The 22,950-nt window shown below is 43.6% G+C and overlaps 1 protein-coding gene and 1 pseudogene across 2 annotated transcripts; both read left to right on the forward strand.

Annotated features, from left to right (window-relative positions):
• The first annotated feature begins 452 nt into the window (after positions 1-452).
• rbm15 (RNA binding motif protein 15) lies at positions 453-8,780 on the forward strand. Of its 2 annotated transcripts, none has more exons than XM_029775284.1 (2): positions 453-8,340; positions 8,422-8,780. In XM_029775284.1, the coding sequence occupies exon 1, from the start codon at positions 629-631 to the stop codon at positions 3,137-3,139; it is 2,511 nt and encodes an 836-aa protein (XP_029631144.1). In that variant the 5' UTR covers positions 453-628; the 3' UTR covers positions 3,140-8,340; positions 8,422-8,780. The 2 variants fall into 2 exon arrangements, with proteins under 2 accessions (XP_029631144.1, XP_029631145.1); XM_029775285.1 differs by having other exon boundaries at positions 8,589-8,780.
• A 1,514-nt stretch (positions 8,781-10,294) lies between these two features.
• On the forward strand, positions 10,295-19,164 carry LOC115207206 (pepsin A-like; annotated as a pseudogene).
• Positions 19,165-22,950: the final 3,786 nt, after the last annotated feature.

Genomic DNA, 22,950 nt, shown 5'->3' on the forward strand with positions numbered 1-22,950 from the left:
TCTCTCTCTCACACTCTCTCAAAGAATTTACATCAGTATAGAGCAGATCACTATGAAGACATAAAATAATCTATAGGCTGAGTCTCATTGTAATGTTTTGTTACTACTTTTATTAATCTTATCAGTTTCTATTTTTAAAGCACACATTTTTTTCTTATTTCCTACCATATGCCTTAGCCTACATTTTCAGCCTAATTTTCTAAATCTTCACTAAACAATACAAAAATGTGTTGGAGTTTCTATGGCGCAATCTTATTTTTAGCTTGTTGCATTTCCATCTGATCCAAAAAGGATAGGCCTACTATAATATTAACATTTATGTGTCTCATACATAAAGCCTAAGATATTAGAGGTTACTGACCTTCCTCACTGTATTTTAGGCCAGAACCGCACCCATACTGTGTTGAGTGACATGTGTGGAACCAATCGTTCTTCTCTACGCGAGCCGCATTCCACCAATCACCAAAGCTGGGCGGGACTTTTAATGCTGCTCTTCAACATGGCGGACCTTTCGCCTACGAGTTGAATTTAAATCACATTTTACTTACTTAATAAGTTAGAGACAAAAACAGTGTGTAGTAAGATTAGAATATATCGCTTTCAAGACGGTAACTGCAGTCTACTAAAAATGAAAGGCAAGGAGCGGTCGCCCGTTAAAAAGCGCTCGCGGATTCTGAACGATATTCGAGATCGGGGAGGAAGCCACCCAACAAGTAAGAAAATGGGAACACTCTCGACGGCAGGCAGCAACGGGAATAGTTCTGTCAAAAGTGGTGGTTCGGTAAAACGGAGTTTACCATCTGAAAAGAGAGACTGTCGAGATTTAGACGGACATGTGTCAAATCGAACTGGGAGTAGCCATGGATATGCTAATACAACTGGTTCGAGTAGCAAGCTAAACATTAGCATTGCTCTGGACCCCACGACAAGGACCAATTCTCGTGGGGAACCGCGGCCTCTTCCGAGTAACGAAAGTGAGTACAAGACTCTAAAAATTAGCGAACTGGGCTCTCAGTTGAGCGACGAAGACATTGAAGATGGATTATTTCACGAATTTAAGAAATTTGGGGACGTGAGTGTCAAAATATGCCGAGTTAACGACGAAAGGGTGGCATTTGTGAATTTCAGAAGGCCCGACGATGCCAAGGCGGCCAAGCACGCACGCGGCAAATTGGTACTCTATGATCGCCCTCTAAAAATTGACGCGGTGTACATGAACCGGAGGAGGAGCCGCTCCCCCATCGAAAAAGATCCATATGCAGGAGTTGCAGGACACAGACATTTGCATGTCCAAAGACCCCTTTCACCAACGGGGCTAGGATATAGAGATTTCCGACTGCAGCAGCTAGCTTTGGGCCGTCTCCCCCCTCCCTCCCTCCCTAGAGAACTGGAAAGAGAGAGGGAATTTTCTATCTATGAAGCCAGGGCCCGGCCACCCTTCATCCCTGACTGTGCAGCTTTCTGTGAGGAGGACCTCCTCTCCCCTGAAGACGATCAGCGGGCCAACAGGACGTTGTTTCTTGGCAACCTTGATGTCTCAGTGACAGAGAATGACTTGAGGAGGGTGTTTGACAGGTTTGGGTTGATCACAGAGGTGGACATCAAGCGGACATCCGCTCGCGGACAGAACAGCACCTATGGATTCCTAAAGTTCGAGAACCTGGACATGGCTCACCGTGCTAAGATCACCATGTCAGGAAAAGTGGTGTGTCACAACCCTATTAAAATTGGCTATGGCAAAGCAACACCCACAACCAGGCTGTGGGTGGGGGGTCTTGGCCCCTGGGTCCCCCTTGCTGCTCTGGCTAGGGAGTTTGACCGCTTCGGCACCATCAGGACAATAGACTACAGGAAGGGGGACACATGGGCCTACATCCAGTATGAGAGCCTGGACGCTGCCCAGGCCGCCTGCTCCCACATGCGTGGCTTTCCTCTGGGTGGTCCTGAGAGGAGACTTAGGGTGGACTTTGCTGACACAGAGCTCCGCTACCAGCAACAGTACCTGCAGCCTCTCCCTCTGCCGCCTCACTTTGACCTAGTGGCAGACTCGTTCGTCCACCGGCCCACCCTCGAGGCCATCAGAATCAGAGAGAGGAGCCCTCCACCCCCACTCCGTTTCAGGGAAAGGGAACTGTACAATGCAGACTGGGCTGGCCCAACAGTCTGCGAGAGGGTGCGAGGGACATCTTTTGAACCCGTGGAGCACCTGGAGAGGCGTTCACGTGAACCCTGGTCTCTGGAACGGGAGCTGCAGAGCCGAGACCAGGCCCGAAAACGGCGCCTTTTAGAGGATGGGCGTCGCCCGGACCGCTCACCAAACAGCAGTGAACATGGGCGTCGTCGTCACGGCACCTCTCTGGAGCACAGCCCTGGTGGCAGCAGCCGGGACGGGGGGCGCTACAGCGCCCCACGCTCCGATAGACCCTCTCCCGTCAGAGAGCAGCGAGGCAGCCTAGGCCGTGGCCCTGGGGACAAGCGGCTGCGGACAGTCAGCCCAGCCTTACCAGAACGGGACCGCAAACGCAAAGCCAGTGACTCATGCACAAGCCCTGTAAAGAGGGAGGACCGCTCTGATCACCCCTCCTCTTCCATGTCCAGCCTGCAGTCTAAGCAGGGGGCTGGGGGGCAAAAGCTGTGTCAGGCCTGGCAGGGCGTGCTCCTGCTGAAGAACAGCAGCTTCCCCATCTCCATGCACCTGCTAGAAGGGGACTTAGCTGTGGCAGCCAGACTACTGGTGGAGAGCTCCACTGGTGGCCAGGTGTCCCAGCTAAAGATCACCCAGCGCCTGCGTCTGGACCAGCCCAAGCTGGATGAGGTGTCCCGTCGCATCAAGACTGCAGGCCCCAGCGGCTATTCTGTCCTCTTGGCTGTGCCCGGGAGCTGTGAGGAGGGGCCCCAGGATGTGGGAAGCTCCACCGAGAGGCCTCTAAAGAACCTGGTCTCCTACCTGAAGCAGAAGCAAGCAGCTGGCGTCATCAGCCTGCCTGTGGGTGGCACCCGTGACAAGGACGGCGCAGGAGTTCTTCACGCTTTCCCGCCCTGTGATTTTTCCCAGCAGTTCATGGATGCCTCAGCTAAAGCCCTTGCCAAAACCGAAGAGGACTACCTGGTGATGGTCGTTGTCCGAGGAGCCTCATAAAATGAGAATCGTTCATGTGTGATGCATTGGTAGCACATTAACACCCACAATGTGTTACGGGATTTAGCTGTCATTGAAACAGGGAACAGGGTGGGGTTGATAGCTTTCTGTCTTGCTACAAGTAGAACTTCTTGGCAGAACACAATGCTATACTAAGAGTCATTTGGTAATCAAAAATAACAAGCCTTTCAGATATTTTAAGTTGTCAACTCAGCATGCATTAGCATGTAGCCTGCATTACATTCTATTGGTGGTCTACTTTTAATGTGAACAATTTAAATCGCAAGAAGTGGATACATTTAATTGAAAATGGTTAAGTCAAAGTACACTCACCTTTCTCTATTTGCGCAACTAATCTGTAAATCATTCATCTGTAGAGTAATTTATGCATTTTTGTGAATCACAACTACATTGGTTATTGCCTTTTTATTTTGAAAAAATCTGACATCCATTGTATTTGCAAACAATCATTTATCTGGTGTCAAGTCTTGTTTGCTATTCATTGCAGTAGAACATAAAAGCATGTAAAATTAATCTGAGACCTGAAAAAAAACTGAACTACACTTAGTTATCTCCTCATTTGAATTTCTTACACTTAGTCAGACTGGTAATAGATAAGCCATGCCATATTTTAAGAGCCCTGTGAAGGTGTGTAGCTGTAAGACGATACAGGTTTCCATTGCGTTATCAATAATTTATTAGTAAAATTGGCGTCTGCTTTTGTTGAGCAATAGGAATATACCAGTCTCTATCAAGCAGCCAATGTAAAGGGGCATGAAAGGTTTTGAAATTCAGTTATTTACATAAAACTACCTGGAATATTTTCAAATTAAACATGGCTGTTTGATAAGGTCTTACTTATTTGATCCATAATTGGGACGATTTTTGTTATTTCTGATCTCCAAAGTGCTCACATTTTCACCTACTGTATCACCAACTGTTGTCAGTGTATCTTTGCTTGGCACCAATAGCACTCACAGTTAAGTTTGAATTTTCAATGTTGGAAACAATTATTTTGTGTGATACATTATAAGAGAATCTAGGATATCAGTTTGTTTTACAAGTGTTGCATTGCCCTGTTGACTATATAGACTAATAGTAAAAAAAAAACAAAAAAAAAACAAGGCTCATAAGTTTCTTTTGAGTGGTCTAGTTTAAAAGTGCCTATTAGTTAGGCAATATCCAAATATTGAACCTATTAGTGTAAATCCAGAATGGTTTTGATTGTCAACAGGTCTATGATCCTTGGGTTCATTCAATAGAGATGATGCCACACAAATTCCATAGAGGGTATTATTTTTGACTAAATAAGAACTACCACTATTTTCCTGTGCCACTGAGGTCCTTGAGGTCAGGACGTTATCCTGGTTTTTATATTGTGAGTAATGTTATTTCCAACAATCATCCCCACAGTTAAATGGCTTAGTTAAGTTTAAGTCTTTTACTATACATAGTAAAGAGAGAAATAAAGCTTCTAAACCAAATGATGATGGCCCCCCCATGGCAGTAATATGTGTGCCTTGATGACTTCCCCTTTTGGTTCTGAGAAAACTGTCTAGAAACCATTTAGACTGCCTAGCCTTCCAGAAAGCTAGACAGAGCCATTTCAAATAGTCTTTTCAGTTCCACAAAAGTGAGTCAACAAGGTGAGAAGGAACGTAGTTTATCTAAATGGAATTTCTCCAATGAGTTCAATCAGTTATGTCAAATGTATGACTCACTTTTCAAACAGGATACCTTTCTATTTGCTCTCAAGGACCAAGAGTATGTATGTCCCTAAAACATATATAGATTTTAACAATTGGTTTAGTTCAACAGTGTACTTAAATTCTGTTTAGAGTTAAACTAAGGATAAGGTTTGTTGACTGGCATTAAGCATATGTATCAAAATCTTTCCAAATACTACAGTGGAAGTTAATTTACATAATTGTTGATTTTCAATTTGGCTTTTACATTAATTGCCAACTTTATACTTGGGGAACTCACCAGTAGTGTTGTTAATGCCATAGCCTTCTGCTTCTACTTAGAATTCAAAGTATATTGGCATTTTTATTTAAAAAAAACAAAGTTTTATTTAAAAATGTATTTTAAGTGAAATTTCTTGTATAAAATTATTACTGTATGTATGTTATGGACACTTCAGATTTGAGCAAGGAATACCAGAGTGGATAACACCACCATACCACCGTTGGACACTGGAAAACACCATACGCAAAAATACTCCAGAATGCACAGGGGCAAGGGTCCTTTGCACAGTGGCCCTTTGTGCATTTCCTCAGAATTTACTGCTCGTTGTGTTAATGCTTTGTGATGCCATTTCCCGTGTTTTAAATGGAAAAAATGCTTTGTGCTGTGTCCACCTGATTTTTGGAGAAAAAAATGGAAACCGCAATTGCACATGCGCCTAAGACGTAGTTGTCAAAAAACACAAAGTGCAGCTTGCACTTCATAGATTTTGTTTCGGTATCAATAAATGTTCTCTTTCGTGGGAAAACAAATGTTTCTGCCTTGGAAGACGACTTTTGTGACCTTTTCTGTTGTGTTGCGAAGGAATTGTCTTTTGCACTTAAAAACCCTGGCCCTGCCTGTGTGAAAAATGGGAGCACCTTTCCAGACCAGAAAGGAAAAAGAAAAGTGTTGAGAGCAAGGGAAAGAGCTCAAATCTTTGTGTTGACATCATTGCTCACCATCATTGTTGACACCGCTTTTTGAAGAGTTGCTGATGTTCCAGCTGTTAATGCCCAAATTTGCCCCACCCCCCATACCTTTTACCTGGCCATCATTACTTTGCTGAGATGTCCCGTTGAAGTGGGAGTGGGGCCCTACTCCTGTGTCATCTCTGGTCCTCGTAGCTGTAGGTGATGAAGCTGTTTTCCAGTGAGCTGTTACAACGGGGGCTGGAGAGAGGCTCACCGCTTGCTGGCTGCTGCTCTGATGGTGGCGCTGTTGTCATCACCTTGGGCCACTGATCCAGTTGTCCCGGGTGTTCCACTGCTCTGCACACCACACCTCCTGCTGTGTGTCACTTTGGCCAACAACACACAGCTGGAGTGCCTGTCCTGTCCACTCAACTCTACTGACGAAAACAACCCTGCAGAGCTAGGAGGGTAATGCCTCAAGATCTGTTCCAGCTTAACAAGGAGCCATAGTTTTAATTATTTGTGTATTTGCCAGTTGCTTTGCTCTCCCTGCGTTGAAGCCTGCAGGAATAATATTTTACTGTGTTAGGGTCAGTTTACATTGGTACCCCACCATGGGATGGAGTGACTCGGCACCCAGGCTTTCCACAAACCATCATGTGCCACTCCCAGTGAAAGGAACCTCACGCCCTGTGCAGGGATCGATGATTTGAATTGATTTAGTTCTAAAGTTTATTCTAAGTGAATATGAAATCAAAATGAAGAGACCGTCATTGGGCTGCCATCAGGGATCCAGAATCCACAGGAGGCACTGCCCAGTTAACAGTCGGCTTAGTGCCAGGATTCCAGGCCTGACTAGCATAGTTGCGGATTTGGTATGTAAACTTTGGTAGGAAATGCAAATCCTGCCTTGCGAGAAACCCACTGTGTGTGCCACACACTGGACGGCAACACAAGGCTTCTCAGAGGTTTTGACCTCTGCCAGTCTATGACAGGAGTAGGCACCTCCCTTCCCCCCACAGACACCTGTCCCTGCTCAGGTAAAGATTGCTGCCAGCCTGAACGACATACTTTGGTACGTATAAACAAAAAACAGTCTGATCCCTTGTTATGAACACCTGAAAATCACTTAATCTGGTATTGTGTACTTAGATGCATTCTATATATGAGGCAAGCAGATAAGCCGTTCAATTAATGATACCTGGTTCATAATATATGTAATACCATACACTTGTATATATTGCACATAAACGTGCATAGACATCTCCTTAAAGCAATGCCATCAGTATAATAGCACTGGTTACAATTTATAGAAGTGTATTGCTCCATGATCATTTTGTTTCACTTTCCAAATGTCCATAGGTCTGTTATACAATTCATTAACAGTGCGTTGTAAATAGTTTTTTCTCCCTGCATGCTGTTTTGTCACAGGCAAATTAACCAATAGAAGTCCCTCTGATGTGTATGTCACATACCAGTAAGTTAAATTGAGTATGACATTTTACTCCATCAAGTGTAACTGGGGAGTGATAGATAAATAGCTAGGTCAGGACTATTCCTAAAATCATACACAAATCTAATAAAATCCTCAGGCTATATTGTTTTCAAAATTGTAAAATATTCAGATGCGCTATGTAACAGCATGCAGGAAGAACAACTGGTAGAGAACAAATGTTAGAGTTAAAATTAGAACTGCACATTATCAGGGGAGACAGGATCCATTTTGTTTAATGATATGAATGGGTAGGATAGTGTGTTCCCTGCTTATAATGAGTGGGGGAGTGACACGCTCTTGAAAATATCTGCCTTTTATGTCTGCAGCATGAGCATAACATTCAGTTTAACAGAAATCTTTGTGATGGAAATATCTGATAACAGGTGCCTGAAGACCTGGTAGTATGCCTGATATGATCAATACTGCTTGTACAACTGCATAAAATAACAGGGACATGTGAAATAATCTCACAGTTGCATTTGATAGATTAGACACAAATGGAAGAACAGCAGCGGACTCGTGCCCCCACCTCCTGTTGAGAATAGCAGAAAGGATAGATGTATAAATATGCCATGAGTATTGATCATCAGTAGTTGTGTTATGTTGTCAGATCATGCAGCGCCTTCACTGATGATATTGAATGGGTTTTGATGAATGACTTATTTCACAGTAGATAACGCTGCCTTTTCGTTATGAAGCGGTAAGTAGTGACTTTCTCTTAGCCATCACTAGTCCCAGGGGGCTTTGAACAGTCAATGCGGTCTTTTTACCATTCACAATACGATTCTAGAAGATTCAATCAGCTTTTTTCTACTAAATTATAACGCTTAGTTAATTTGTTTGATACTGAAGGCTTTGGTTTATTTAGAACATATCCTTATGTTATGTGATATTAAGTTGTTAATTTTGTCCAGTAGAATTTCAGGCGATTTCGATTTTTGTATGACATGTTTTAATGTGCCACATGTTTGTTGTTTCTCTGGCCAGTCTTGTCTTTGTGTTAAGGATGTGGCCCGGTTTCAGTCCTCAGCTCATCGATTAATCCTCCAGGAAACCGTTTGCAGCAGGTACTACATCATGCACTGTAGTAAATACACATTAACCCCATACTACTGTATTTTGACCTCCTTTTGTGTTCCTCATGAAAGGAGTGAACAGGGATTAATCACGTTTGAGTTTCACAAGAGCAACATTCAGAAAAGGAGGAAATAAAGAAGCTTGCTCCATTAAACTTTCTGCTCTGGAAGAGTCATACAACCTGAAAACAGTTTTACCTTAATGTTTTATCTAATTAACAAACATCTGGTTGATACAGTATTAAACAAGGAATTCATCTGACAAGGGATCCACACGTTGGTGAGTACATTTTCTAATGCTGCCATTTAATGTGCATTTAGCCAGAGTCACTATTTACTATTTGAGCTAATTAAAATTTGTACATACCACATTACGTTTCAATTAAAACAATTTGTAGAATGTTTTTTTTAATAAAGAGTCTTATTTTAAACATGGCTGTTGTTTTTTATTAGTGTGTTCTCTTTTATTACTTTTGTACATTTGAAGATGAGGTTGAATGATCTAAAGTTATTACAGTTTTACAATGTTAGAACCTGTTGGCATTAAATACAATTTTACGAAATTATAAGACAGTGTAAGTTATGATGATGTCTGACTTTGTCCTTTAGAGGGCAGAGTTGTCTAAAGAAGTTAAGACAATTACCTTCGTCACTTTGATTCAGACGCATGGGAAATCGGAAACGTTATTACTGACATTATCTTGTTTAAAAACACTCTAATCTAGTGATAATTGAATCAAATTGGTGAGACGCAAACAATTGAACAATTCCCATCAGACTCAAGTATGCGAAAAGTACGCTCAGACCTTTATTTGCAGTCATTAAAGTCACTATTCTTTGTATCAAATGGCCATTCATAAAAAATATGGGTAATTGAAGCCATTAAACTAAAACCAATCGTACACACTCATATGTTACATGCTCACGTTCTGAAAAGTCAACAGCCCCATTTTACAGAAATCTTTGTGGGAAATGCTGTCATGACGTACTGTTCCAGTTTATCTATGTGACTTATTATTAACCTGTAACAAGGTGTGACCTACATGTACTGTATACGCACTTCATTAGTGCAGATGTAGATTTATTGTATGCTCGTCTGTCTCATGCAGTTGACAACAGTACACAAATAGAAACACTTGCCACTTCAAATAATTCACGCTGAGTGTACAAAACATTAGGAACACCTTCCTAATATTGAGTTGCGTCCTCTTTTGCCCTCAGAACAGCCTCAATTCGCCGGGGCATGGACTATACAAGGTCTCGAAAGGCCGATCTTAACTCTGAAGTTTCCCACAGTTGTCATGTTGGCTGGGTGTCCTTTGGATGGTGGACCATTCTTGATTCGCACAGGAAACTGTTGAGAGTGAAAAAGCCAGCAGCGTTGCAGTTCTTGAAACACTCAAACCGGTGCGCCTGGCACCTACTAGCATACCTCGTTCAAAGGGACTTAAATATTTTGTCTTGCCTATTCACCCTCTGAATGGCACACACAATCCATGTCTCAATTGTCTCAAGGCTGGAAAATCCTTCTTTAACCTATCTCTGCCCCTTCATCTACACTGATTGAAGTTGATTTAACAAGTGACAATAAGGGATCATAGCTTTCATTTGGATTCACCTGGTCAGTCGGTCATGGAAAGAGCAGGTGTTCCTCACTGGCATAAAACACTGGGTGAGCACTGCTCCTACCTTTGTTTGCCCTGTCTCAATGCAGGATCAAACGTCAAAAAGATTCTATGGAAATTATACTATTGCTTCTATTTTTAGACCCTCATTATTCCTAATTGTTGGATCATTTGAGGCATGGATAAGACATTTTTGTTTGAAAGGTTTCAGGTGAACTAGTCTGTTTATTGTTAGGTGAACTAGTCTGTTTATCTGATATATTAACCTATTGAACTCTGTTCTTATTGTTGTTAAGTCGTTTCTTATCACTGCATTAGATATGGCAGACGTATAGGAGGGGTAAATTCTGGGAATAATGAACACTGTCCAAACACACTAGGGTGTATAAAAGGCCAGGGTTGTTCTACCCTGTCCAGTGTACTGTACTCCCAGGTAACTGAGCAGGCGAGATGAAGTCAGCTGTTGTGCTGTTTGCCTTAATGGCCCTTTGAGTGCCTTCTCAAGTATATAATCTCGGAATTATGTAGGGTATTGTGTTGCTGAGAGAGACTTGAGGGTAGGTTTTGAATATGTTGAAATGTAATTGAAAGGAAAACAGTTTTTTCTAACTGCAGTATCAGACTGTTTTAACGCTCTGTTCCTCTCTGAGTCACAGTAGATGGTCGTAGTGTTGTGTTATCTGATGCTAAACGAGTGATGTCCACTTTGTGGCCCAGGGTTACTCTATTTAAAGGGGAAGTCAGCCAGCCAGGCAGGCTCTGGTTGACAAGGGTCTGTATGAAGAGTATAATAGGAAGTATCCCTACAACCCCATAGACAAATTTTAACACCAGGCCTGGGGATGCCACGGTGCCCATGAGGTGTGTGCACCTACCTAAAGCCCAGTCTGTCTCCATTGGTGACTGCTCAGCCTAACTTGAGTGTCGGGCTGAAACATTCCTCATATGAATTTCTCTCCCTTGACTCTGTCTCACACAGTCCACATACTATGGAGTCATCGCCATCGGTACACCCCCTCAGTTGTTCAAGGTTCTCTTTGACACAGGCTCTGCTGACCTGTGGGTGCCCTCTACACTGCAGCAGCAGCCAGGCCTGCAGTGAGTATGTACAGAATGATAGAGATGCACAACAGTGATACAATGAAATAATACCTTGTTGTGGAACTGTAACCTCTAAATAAGATATTATGTATTTGTTAAAAATGTTCCTTTAAATCCGGGGTCGGCAACAAGCGGCCTGCTGGCCAAAACCACCCCGAGTTATTTTTTTTGTGGGGCCCTCAAGTGTTTGGGCCCTTATTTTTAGGATGTTATTTTTAGGTAAAATACAAATCACCAGGAATTCAGATAAAAATTTGTTTCATTTAGGAAATCTGTTAAATATATTTTTTATTTGTGGGAATACTTTTTGTGGCACAGTGGTGGTCAATTTGCAGTGTACAAATTATTCTATTTATTTCCTGGCCCCGACCATCTGCTCTGACACAAATCAGCCCGTGACTGAATGTAGTTGTCTACCCCTTTAAAGCATGTCTACTCTTTCTACTTTTCTCCCAAACCAGGAAACTTGCAGCCCACCTCAGAGACTTTCTCCATCCAATATGTCACTGGTTAAATGACAGGGGATGTGGGATATGACACCATAATAGTGAGAAACATAAATATCTATTTACTTTCTTTCACATTGGTAATGTAACATTATAAACTGGGTGGTTCGAGCCCTGAATGCCGACAGCCATGGTATATCAGACCGTATACCACGGTTTGACAAAACATGTATTTTTAATGCTCTAATTACGTTGGTAACCAGTTTATAATAGCAATAAGGCACCTTGGAGGTTTGTGATATATGGCCACTTTACCACGGCTAAGGGCTGTATCCAGACACTCCGCTATGTCGTGCATAAGAACACCCCTTAGCCGTGTTATATTGGCCATATACCACACCTCTGGCATTATTGCTTAATTATAAACTGGGTGGTGACAGCCGTTGTATATCAGACCGTATACCACGGGTATGACAAAGCATTTCTTTGTTACTGCATAAATAGCATGGCTGGGCTGATGGGAGTGGATTGTGCAGTCAGAACAGAGTAAATAGGCATTTTCCCAGGCACTCCGTGTTGCGTCGTGATAAGAATAGCCCTTGGCCATGGTATATTGGCCATATACCACAAAGCCCCGAGATGCCTTATTGCTATTATAAACTGGCTACCTGACCTCCACTATAAATTGCATTTAGACATCTCACATTTCTTTTAGACTAACATTTCGTTTTCAACAGCAGAGATTTGTATAAACCTTGCAAATGTCAGAGAGACAGACAACTTTGTTTCAACATTCAAATTCGATCTCCAGATGTCGCATAGTAATGAACGTGTCGGGATGAGACAGACAGGCAGCTTTTCTCAGCCAGTCGAAATCATGAATCATTATTTTTTTATGGGTATATACAATAGAAAACAGCTAAAACGAAACGAAGTGCAGCTAGTTTGCTGTCTTTCCAGCTTCAGTTTGAAGTGATTGTGTTAGCTGTGTTGTTGGCTAGCTCCTCTGAATAGGTCCTGACGAGAGCACGTTGTCTACGCCAGGCGAAATCGCGCATCATTAGCTCATTGTTATGGATGTATCCAAATAAATGTCACTAGAAAACAGCTTCAACAAACGCAAATGCAGCTACTTTGCTGTCATTCTGTCTGCACTGTTTGATGTGACTGTAAGTTAGCCGTAGTTGGCTAGCTAGCAAGCAGGGATAAGAATGTTGCCTGCCAGTATGGCAATGGAACATTTAGAACGAACGACTGGGTCGCGTCCGTAAATACAGAACAAAAAGACTGAAGGACTGGGTTGCTTCTCTGGCAACAGAACCAATTGAACGAAAGACCAGCCGGTTTGGGGACCAACACAAGATTTGTGTCGAGGTTATATCTTGTGGAAGGAATAAATTGTATGAATACATTTATCAAAATAGCGTTTTTAATGAAAATATGTACATAATTATTTGAATATGGTAACCGGTTGTATAAAAGTGATAATGCCCGAGAAGCCGGTGTTTGGAGGATATATTTGCCCTCAATGAACACCCGTGCCAATATATCCTCCAGACACCGGCTTCTCGGTAACAAATACAGCCACATCACATTCAATCCCCTCAATTTATGCTGTTGAGAGAGGCTTGTACTTCTCATTCTTAAATGTCACCAACAGCATTTTGAGTGGATGTGTGTGACTGCTTTCTCCCCCAGATCAGTGACACCATATCTTTGGCCGGAGTCTGGTGGGGGACACTCATGCAGACATTACCATGGGATGGGATTATGGGTCTGGCCTTCCCCAAGCAGCTGTCAATTAAGGGAGGCACTCCTGTATTTGGCAACATTTGGAAACATGGCAAGATCCCCCAAGACCTGTTCTCCATCTAACTGACCAAGTGAGATTTCACTGGAGGACAGGGTTGTAGATGGCAGTTTGTTAATCCTGGGAGGAACCGAGCCCTCCTTCAAAGGAAGCATCCAATGGATTCCCATCTCTCAACCTACTGGCTACTGGCAGTATAAAGTAGACAGGTAATATTGTGGACAGCTAATGAATTAGTTTATGTGTAACAGAATAAAAGATTATCATTGTCCTACAGAAGACACCAACCAAGTTCAAACTCATGATCAGTTACTGGTGTTATGCGTACTTTTGTTGTTGATGACTCTATAGAATAGTGATGTTATTTGTCTTAAGGTGGCAGGTAGCCTAGTGATAGCCTAGGCCAGTAACTGAAAGGTTGGTGGGTCGAATCCCGAAGCTGACAAAATAATAATATGTCGTTCTGTCCCTGAACAAGGCAATTAACCCAGTGTTCCTAGGCTGTCATTGTAAATAAGAATTTGTTCTTAACTGACTTGCCTAGAAAATAAATGTGGTCTGTCTGTTGCAGTACAATGGGAATACTGTGGTGCGTGTAGCTGGCTGCCAAGCTATAGTTGACTCTGGCACCACTGAGATCATCGGGCCTCCCAGGGATGTCAATGGCTGGGTGGGAGTGTAACAGTGTAGGTTCCGTCCCTCTCTTCGCCCCAACCCGAGCTTGAACCAGGGACCCTTGCACACATCAATAACTGACACCCACCGAAGCATCGTTACCCATCGCGCCACAAGAGCCACGGCCCTTGCAACGCAAGGGGAAACCCTACTTCAAGTCTCAGAGAGAGTGACGTCACCGATTGAAACGCTATTAGCGCGCACCACCGCTAACTAACTAGCCATTTCACATCGGTTACAGGAGCATACAGGCGGGTTTCACTGGATCTCAATCTTATAAACGAACACAGTTTTGTAATGGATATTTGTCTTATGTTTTTCATATGTATAATAACGGAACAACTCATTTATGGTACTAATGTAAGTGGCTCAGTGAATTTCAGAAAATATTTAGGATACATTTCTTTACTACTTTACAGAGTATCGTGAGATGCAGTAACATGCCTGAGATTACCTTTAACATCAATGGATTCAGCTTCACTCTCCCAGCGTCTGCCTATTTTTCCACAGTAAGTATCGCTAAAATGTTCCGTTTGAGCATATACTGAGTGATGCTCAAAAAGAAAGCTTAAGCCACACGTTGGTTCAGACCCGGCGCCGGAACGAATCATTTGGATGGGCCTTTGATTTCCATAGGGGGGAAAACATTTTCACGGGACCTCCTATGTGTGCACGTGCTAGGTCGTTTAGTTTTTTTTAATGCCTGTAACAGTAGCCTAAAAACAATAGGCAGCTTGTGAGTTTCAAGTTTAGGGAAGCGTACAATTTATCCTTCCATTTATACTGATCTGCATGTCAGTTATTCTTTTTATATGCACATTTTTTTGTGGAAAAGTTTCATTTCAATAATAACGTTTTCGTTTCTCAAAATCTTTGTCACATGGTTAATCATACAAATCTGAAGTAAAATTATACAAATCTAAAAGTTAAAATTCAACTATGGCGAGAGCACCAACCTCTGCCCTCAGCCTACAGTAGCAGCCAATGTGTGGTGTTCAATGTCTACATTCCATGTAGACAAAACTAAAACATGCAGGGCTTGACAACCTGTTTATCCATTTGTCCTTCAGACAAGGAGGTGACTGAAAATGTTGTTTGATGAAAGAAACCACTTTGCAAAATAACATTTATTATTATTCCCATACAATTATGACAGAGAATCAGACAAATTATGCTACGCTCTGCCTATTGGCTACTTAGCTTATTCAAGACTTTCTCAAAATACAACACATCGCTTTTGCGACATTAAAAGGCTCTTTATCTGATTGCTTTTCCAAGATGGCGAGAAATGCACATATTTTGTGCTCTTGTTGGAAGCAACCACCCCCCCATTGTTGACTAGAAATGAGCTATAACTGGGCTAATAACTCACTAACTAGCAAAGAATATGAACAAATGTGTGCAAACGTGGCTACATGCAGCTCTCACTTTGATCTCAAGAGCATCTACTGGCGACCGATCATACTGTAGCCTAAACAGCCCAGTTCAAAGGGAATGGCACAGATCCATATATGGCAATGGCTATTTGCATATAGGCCTACTGCAGCTCTGATTGGTTATGGCGCACCGGTCTGTGTAAAGTATGGGCCTGAGGGGTGCCTGTCAATGCAATAGAATCCCACTCCAATGCCTACAAGAAAATCTCTTGCACAGTTCGTTTTGCATACTAAATCTTGCATAGTTCGTTTTGTTTTGGTATATTACGTTGAAAGTGGCTAATATTGCATTGATTCGATCACAATTCCCACATTAGAGCAAAACGTTGATAGTGTAACTAAAGGAGAATACTGTAGAAAGTTGAGTGAAGTTCAGCCTCGTGCTTACATTTTACATTTAAGTCATTTAGCAGACGCCCTTATCCAGAGCGACTTACAAATTGGTGCGTTCACCTTATGATATCCAGTGGAACAACCACTTTACAATAGTGCATCTAAATCTTTTAAGGGGGGGGGGGGGGTTTAGAAGGATTACTTTATCCTATCCCAGGTATTCCTTAAAGAGGTGGGGTTTCAGGTGTCTCCGGAAGGTGGTGATTGACTCCGCTGTTCTGGCGTCGTGAGGGAGCTTGTTCCACCATTGGGGTGCCAGAGCAGCGAACAGTTTTGACTGGGCTGAGCGGGAACTGTGCTTCCTCAGAGGTAGGGAGGTGAGCAGGCCAGATGTGGATGAACGCAGTGCCCTTGTTTGGGTGTAGGGCCTGATCAGAGCCTGAAGGTACGGAGGTGCCGTTCCCCTCACAGCTCCGTAGGCAAGCTTCTCTGCACCCGCTCATATTTCTTCTGGTTGGCAGTCTGAGTGGAGCTGCTTGCCCGCGCTTAGTTGAGGGAACATTGCCTTACAATGTTCCCGTCTTACAATGTTCCAGAATGGCGCAGTAGTCTAAGACACCGCATCTCAGTGCAAGAGGAACTACAGTCCCTGGTTCGAATCCAGGCTGTATCACATCCGGCTGTGATTGGGAGTCCCATAGGGACTGGCCCAGCGTCGTCTGGGTTTGGCTGGGTTAGGCCTTCATTGTAAATAAGAATTTGTTCTTAACTGACTTGCAGAGTTAAATAAAAAATAAACATGCTGACCAGACTGCTCCTGCACATGTTGATTTTGTCCACCCACACCAGACGCAATCAGGTTGAAATATCAAAACGAACTCTGAACCAACGTGGGGACAGGTCAAAAAGTATGTAACATTTATGGCAATTTAGCTAGCTAGCTTGCTGTTGCTAGCTAATTTGTCCTGGGATATAAACCTTGGTTTGTTATTTTACCTGAAATGCAAGGTCCTCTACTCTGACAGTTACTCCACATATAAAAGGGTCAACCGAGTTTGTTCCTAGTATATGCTCCTCCTTCAGGCTTCTTCTTCTTTGGACTTTATATGGCGGTAGGCAACCAACTTTATAAGGTGCATTACCACCACCAACTGGACTGGAGTGTGGACCTCAGTTCATCTGTCAATGACCCATGTGGGTATAAGTTTCTAAAAACCATTGAGGAGATGTGAGAGGCAGGACTTGCAGAGGGTCAAGAGTCACAAATAGAACCAAGTTCTATTTTAGCGCTTGGCTACGCAGATGATCGTTGACATGTGGGTGCAATTATTGAATAACATGTATGTGCACATTTATTTTTGCAACGGTCGCCCACCCTACGCGAGCGGTGTGGTCAGCATGTCAGAGGTTCCTGCACCAGTGAGCTTCTGACGTTTCCACTGGATATATGGGATAATCAATCATGATATTTCGATTTTCCAAATACTGAGGAACTATCATTCGCAATGGATGTAAAAAAAACGGTACATTTTCTTAATTCTTCCTTGACTTGTATGAGGCGAAGAAAAAAATGAGTGGTGTATATGGTAAGTTAAGACAATCAGACATTGCCAAATGGACGCGCTATATTTTTGCCACACCCCTCTACCTTTCTTCTTGATGCAACATTTTAAAATTATACTCAAGACACATAATATTCACACGTATTTTAGACGCTTTTCACTGACAGCCGCAACTCAATTTGCTAGACCTATTGCCACGCGCACTACACAGATGGAGGGCTTCCTAAACACACTTGTGCTTTAAAATAATACACAGCTATTTTAAAAAAGAAACTAATGATCGACTGTGGCTAAGTCATGTTCCCTGGTGAATTATTTTAATGATTTTATTTAGACAGGAGTAGTTGTATAATTTTGGCGAAATCCAGTATCCTAAAAGTGCACTGTGCACCCGCCACTTTCTTGCAGGCGACAAGCTTCGGCCGGCATATTATTCGATAGAAACGCATTGGGCTTATACTGGACAGATTTTGGCGAGAGTGAGCCCTCTCACTTCGCCTCTTCCTCTCTGCTGTATGTAGCCTATGTACAGAATCTGATGCTGTCTGGCCAGAAGTAGTATGACATGCCATAATCTTTTGGTCCAGACAGCATCAGATTGTTTGTCTCTGTCAAACAAATGATCAATATTTCAGTACTTTATTTGGACGGACAAGGAGATAAGGTAGGGTGGGCCAGGCCCTCTAAGGCCCGCCCATAACTCCGGCCCTGCTTGGGTCACTCAATTTAAAATCACTACAATGTGCCAATGCTATTACTGAAATCTGTATTCCTTGTTGCAATGTAAGGACTCAACATTGTTAAAATCAGAGATAAACTTTTTCACTAGCCCTGCTGCTATGTGTCCCCTGGCGACTGGTTCATACATAAAACATCCTCTGTTCAGGCTGCAAAGATGTCGGTTTCCTCCTTAATACTTTTTTTCCCACCACCATGTGGGGTGGCTAATGCTGATGTTGCGGACCATGTTCAGGCAGGGGTAAACAACAGACCCACCCGGTGTGCAACATCCAGAAGTTGGTGGTGAAAAATATTATGCATATTGGCCTCCCGAATGGCGCAGTGGTCTAAGGCACTGCATCGCAGTGCTAGCTGTGCCACTAGAGATTCTCCCGCGACCGAGAGACCCATTGGCCCAGTGTCGTCCGGGTTAGGGGAGGGTTTGGCCGGCAGGGATGTCCTTGTCCCATTGCGCACTAGTGATTCCTGTGGCGGGCCGGGCGCTGTGCACGCTGACACGGTTGCCAGGTGTACGGTGTTTCCCCCGACACATTGGTGCGGCTGGCTTCTGGGTTAAGTGGGCATTGTGCCAAGAAGCAATGCGGCTTGGTTGGGTTGTGTTTCGGAGGACGCATGGCTCGACCTTTGCCTCTCAATTGGATACCACGAAATTGTGGAGAAAAAGGGGTAAAAGCAAAAATATATATAAAAATAAATAATTAAATAAGGGCATATTTTCCGGAAAAAAAATTCCTTCCACCCACAGACCATTAAATCGAGATAAGGAGGAAACTGACGGCGTTGCAGCCTGAATGGAGGATTTGTTATATAGAACCGGTCGCTAGGGGACACGAGTGTATCACCTTCTGGGCACTTTAAGTCTAGATGATAGTGGACAATAGCGCCCACTAGCGGCTGTCCAGGCTACTTTTCCACCTGCAGTTATACTCCACTTTCTTCTCTCTCCAGTATGGCTCCAGTTGTAGAACTGGTTTTGCTTGGGACAATGATCAGTGGATCCTGGCTGAGGTCTTCATGAGGCAGTTCTACACAATCTTTAACAGAGACCAGAACTGGGTGGGCTTGGCACAAGCTGAATCGTTCTGATATTTCTTTATTTTGGGGGATTTGTGTGTTGTTTTGTATTGTTAGATATTACTGCACTGTTGGAGCTAGAAACACAAGCATTTCGCTGCACCTGCGATAACATCTGCTAAATATGTGGATGCTGGCAACCACGCTGGTGCCCCAACACAACACTGAGACCATGCCTTTTTTAAAATGTATTTTTATTTCACCTTTATTTAACCAGGTAGGCTAGTTGAGAACAAGTTCTCATTTACAACTGCGACCTGGCCAAGATAAAGCAAAGCAGTGTGACACAGACAACAACACAGAGTTACACATGGAGTAAACAATAAACAAGCCAATAACACAATAAACAAGTCAATGACACAGTACAAAAAAAAGAAAGTCTATATACAGTGTGTGCAAAAGGCATGAGGAGGTAGGCAATAAATAGGCCTTAGGAGCGAATAATTACAAGTTAGCAGATTAACACTGGAGTGATAAATGAGCATATGATGATGTGCAAGTAGAAATACTGGAGTGCAAAGGAGCAGAAAAGTAAATAAAATAAAAACAGAATGGGGATGAGGTAGGTAGATTGGGTGGGCAATTTACAGATTGACTATGTACAGCTGCAGCGATTGGTTAGCAGCTCAGGTAGCTGATGTTTAAAGTTGGTGAGGGAAATAAAAGTCTCCAACTTCAGGAGCAGAGAACTGGAAGGAAAGGCGGCCAAATCAGGTGTTGGCTTTGGGGATGATCAGTGAGGTATACCTGCTGGAACGTGTGCTACAGGTGGGTGTTGTTATCGTGACCAGTGAACTGAGATAAGGCGGAGCTTTACCTAGCATAGACTTATAGATGACCTGGAGCCAGTGGGTCTGGCAACGAATATGTAGCGAGGGGCAGCCGACTAGAGCATACAGGTCACAGTGGTGGGTGGTATAAGGTGATTTTGTAACAAAACGGATGGCACTGTGATAGACTGCATCCAGTTTGCCGAGTAGAGTAATGGAAGCTATTTTGTAGATAACATCGCCGAAGTCGAGGATCGATAGGATAGTCAGTTTTACTAGGGTAAGTTTGGCGGCGTGATTGAAGGAGGCTTTGTTGCGAAATAGAAAGCCGATTCTAGATTTAATTTTGGATTGGAGATGTTTAATATGAGTCTGGAAGGAGAGTTTACAGTCTAACCAGACACCTAGGTATTTATAGTTGTCCACATATTCTAGGTCAGAACCGTTCAGGGTGGTGATGCTAGTCAGGCGGGCAGGTGCGGGCAGCGAACGGTTGAAAAGCATGCATTTGGTTTTACTAGCGTTTAAGAGCAGTTGGAGGCCACGGAAGGGGTGTTGTATGGCATTGAAGCTCGTTTGGAGGTTTGTTAGCACAGTGTCCAAGGAAGGGCCAGAAGTATACAGAATGGTGTCGTCTGCGTAGAGGTGGATCAGGGAATCACCCGCAGCAAGAGCGACATCACTGATATATACAGAGAAAAGAGTCGGCCCGAGAATTGAACCCTGTGGTACCCCCATAGAGACTGCCAGAGGTCCGGACAACATGCCCTCCAATTTGACACACTGAACTCTGTCTGCAAAGTAGTTGGTGAACCAGGCGCGGCAGTCATTAGAAAAACCAAAGCTATTGAGCCTGCCGATAAGAATACGGTGATTGACAGAGTCGAAAGCCTTGGCCAGTTCGATGAAGACGGCTGCACAGTACTGTCTTTTATCGATGGCGGTTATGATATCGTTTAGAACCTTGAGCGTGTCTGAGGTGCACCCGTGACCGGCTCGGAAACCGGATTGCACAGCGGAGAAGGTACGGTGGGATTCGAAATGGTCAGTGATCTGTTTATTAACTTGGCTTTCGAAGACTTTAGATAGGCAGGGAAGGATGGAAATAGGTCTGTAACCGTTTGGGTCTAGGGTGTCACCCCCTTTGAAGAGGGGGATGACCGTGGCAGCTTTCCAATCTTTAGGGATCTCGGACAATACAAAAGAGAGGTTGAACAGGCTGGTAATAGGGGTTGCAACAATGGCGTCGGATTGTTTTAGAAAGAGAGGGTCCAGATTGTCTAGCCCAGCTGATTTATATGGGTCCCGGTTTTGCAGCTCTTTCAGAACATCAGCTATCTGGATTTGGGTGAAGGAGAAGCTGGGGATGCTTGGGCGAGTAGCTGCGAGGGGGGGGGGGGAGCTGTTGGCCGGGGTTGGAGTAGCCAGGAGGAAGGCATGGCCAGCCGTTGAGAAGTGCTTATTGAAATTTTCGATTGTCATGGTTTTATCGGTGGTGACCGTGTTACCTAGCCTCAGTGCAGTGGGCAGCTGGGAGGAGGTGCTCTTGTTCTCCATGGACTTTAGTGTCCCAAAACTTTTGGGAGTTAGAGCTACAGGATGCAAATTTCTGCTTGAAAAAGCTAGCCTTTGCTTTCCTGACTGGCTGCGTGTATTGGTTCCTGACTTCCCTGTTGCATATCGCGGGGACTTTTTGATGCTATTGCAGTCCGCCACAGGATGTTTTTGTGCTGGTCAAGGGCAGTCAGGTCTGGAGTGAACCAAGGGCTATATCTGTTCTTAGTTCTGCATTTTTTGAACGGGGCAAGCTTATCTAAGATGGTGAGGAAATTACTTTTAAAGAATGACCAGGCATCCTTGACTGCCGGGATGAGGTCAATATCCTTCCAGGATACCCGGGCCAGGTCGATTAGAAAGGCCTGCTCGCAGAAGTGTTTTAGGGAGCGTTTGACAATGATGAGGGGTGATCGTTTGACCGCAGACCCATAGCGGATACAGGCAATGAGGCAGTGATCGCTGACATCCTGATTGAAAACAGCGGAGGTGTATTTGGAGGGCAAGTTGGTCAGGATAATGTCTATGAGGGTGCCCATGTTTACGGATTTAGGGTTGTACCTGGTGGGTTCCTTGATGATTTGTGTGAGATTGAGGGCACCTAGCTTAGATTGTAGGACTGCCGGGGTGTTAAGCATATCCCAGTTTAGGTCACCTAACAGAACGAACTCTGAGGCTAGATGGGGGGCGATCAATTCACAAATGGTGTCCAGGGCACAGCTGGGAGCGGAGGGGGGGTCGATAGCAGGCGGCAACAGTGAGAGACTCATTTTTGGAGAGATTCATTTTTAAAATTAGAAGTTTGAACTGTTTGGGTATAGACCTGGAAAGTATGACAGAACTTTGCAGGCTATCTCTGCAGTAGATTGCAACTCCTCCCCCTTTGGCAGTTCTATCTTGATGGAAAAAGTTGTAGTTGGGTAAGGAAATCTCAGAATTTTTGGTGGCCTTCCTAAGCCAGGATGCCTGTCTGCATCTGACTCTGAAAGATTCACCAGGACCGACCATCTTTATTCCAGTTCTGAAGTGAACTGCAGACAGAGGTAATGAAAAGTGAACAAGCTCCACTACTGTGCAATTATTCCAATTATGCAAATAAAACAAAGTTAACCTGTATCGGATTTGTGATTTATTAAGTCTATTGTGCTGTTTTGCAAATGTGGTTGTTTGACCATTGACATGGATTCTCGTTCAGATTAACCAGGTTATGGGCCCATTCACAGTGTTAGACTGCATGTTCAGCTAAATCATTCACAATACAGCCCACTAGATGGCATGAAACCCATAGACTCACAAATACACAATATTATAGGCAGTCATTTCATTAAATCTGGAGGGGGCTTACAGAGAAAGGATGAGTCATCTTCTGAATTCAGTCTACATACACACAACTACATGCCAATCATTGAGCAGGCACTGACTGCATGCACCATGCCATCTGTGCCTGCTCTAAATACAGTCATCTTCAGGTCGT

The sequence above is a fragment of the Salmo trutta genome, chromosome 14 (genome assembly GCF_901001165.1).
Source record: "Salmo trutta chromosome 14, fSalTru1.1, whole genome shotgun sequence".
Classification (NCBI taxonomy): domain Eukaryota; kingdom Metazoa; phylum Chordata; class Actinopteri; order Salmoniformes; family Salmonidae; genus Salmo; species Salmo trutta.

What these genes read in the sequence shown, in the direction of transcription:
- rbm15 (XM_029775284.1), top strand. Translation starts at nt 629, where the DNA reads ATGAAAGGCAAGGAGCGGTCGCCCGTTAAAAAGCGCTCGCGGATTCTG.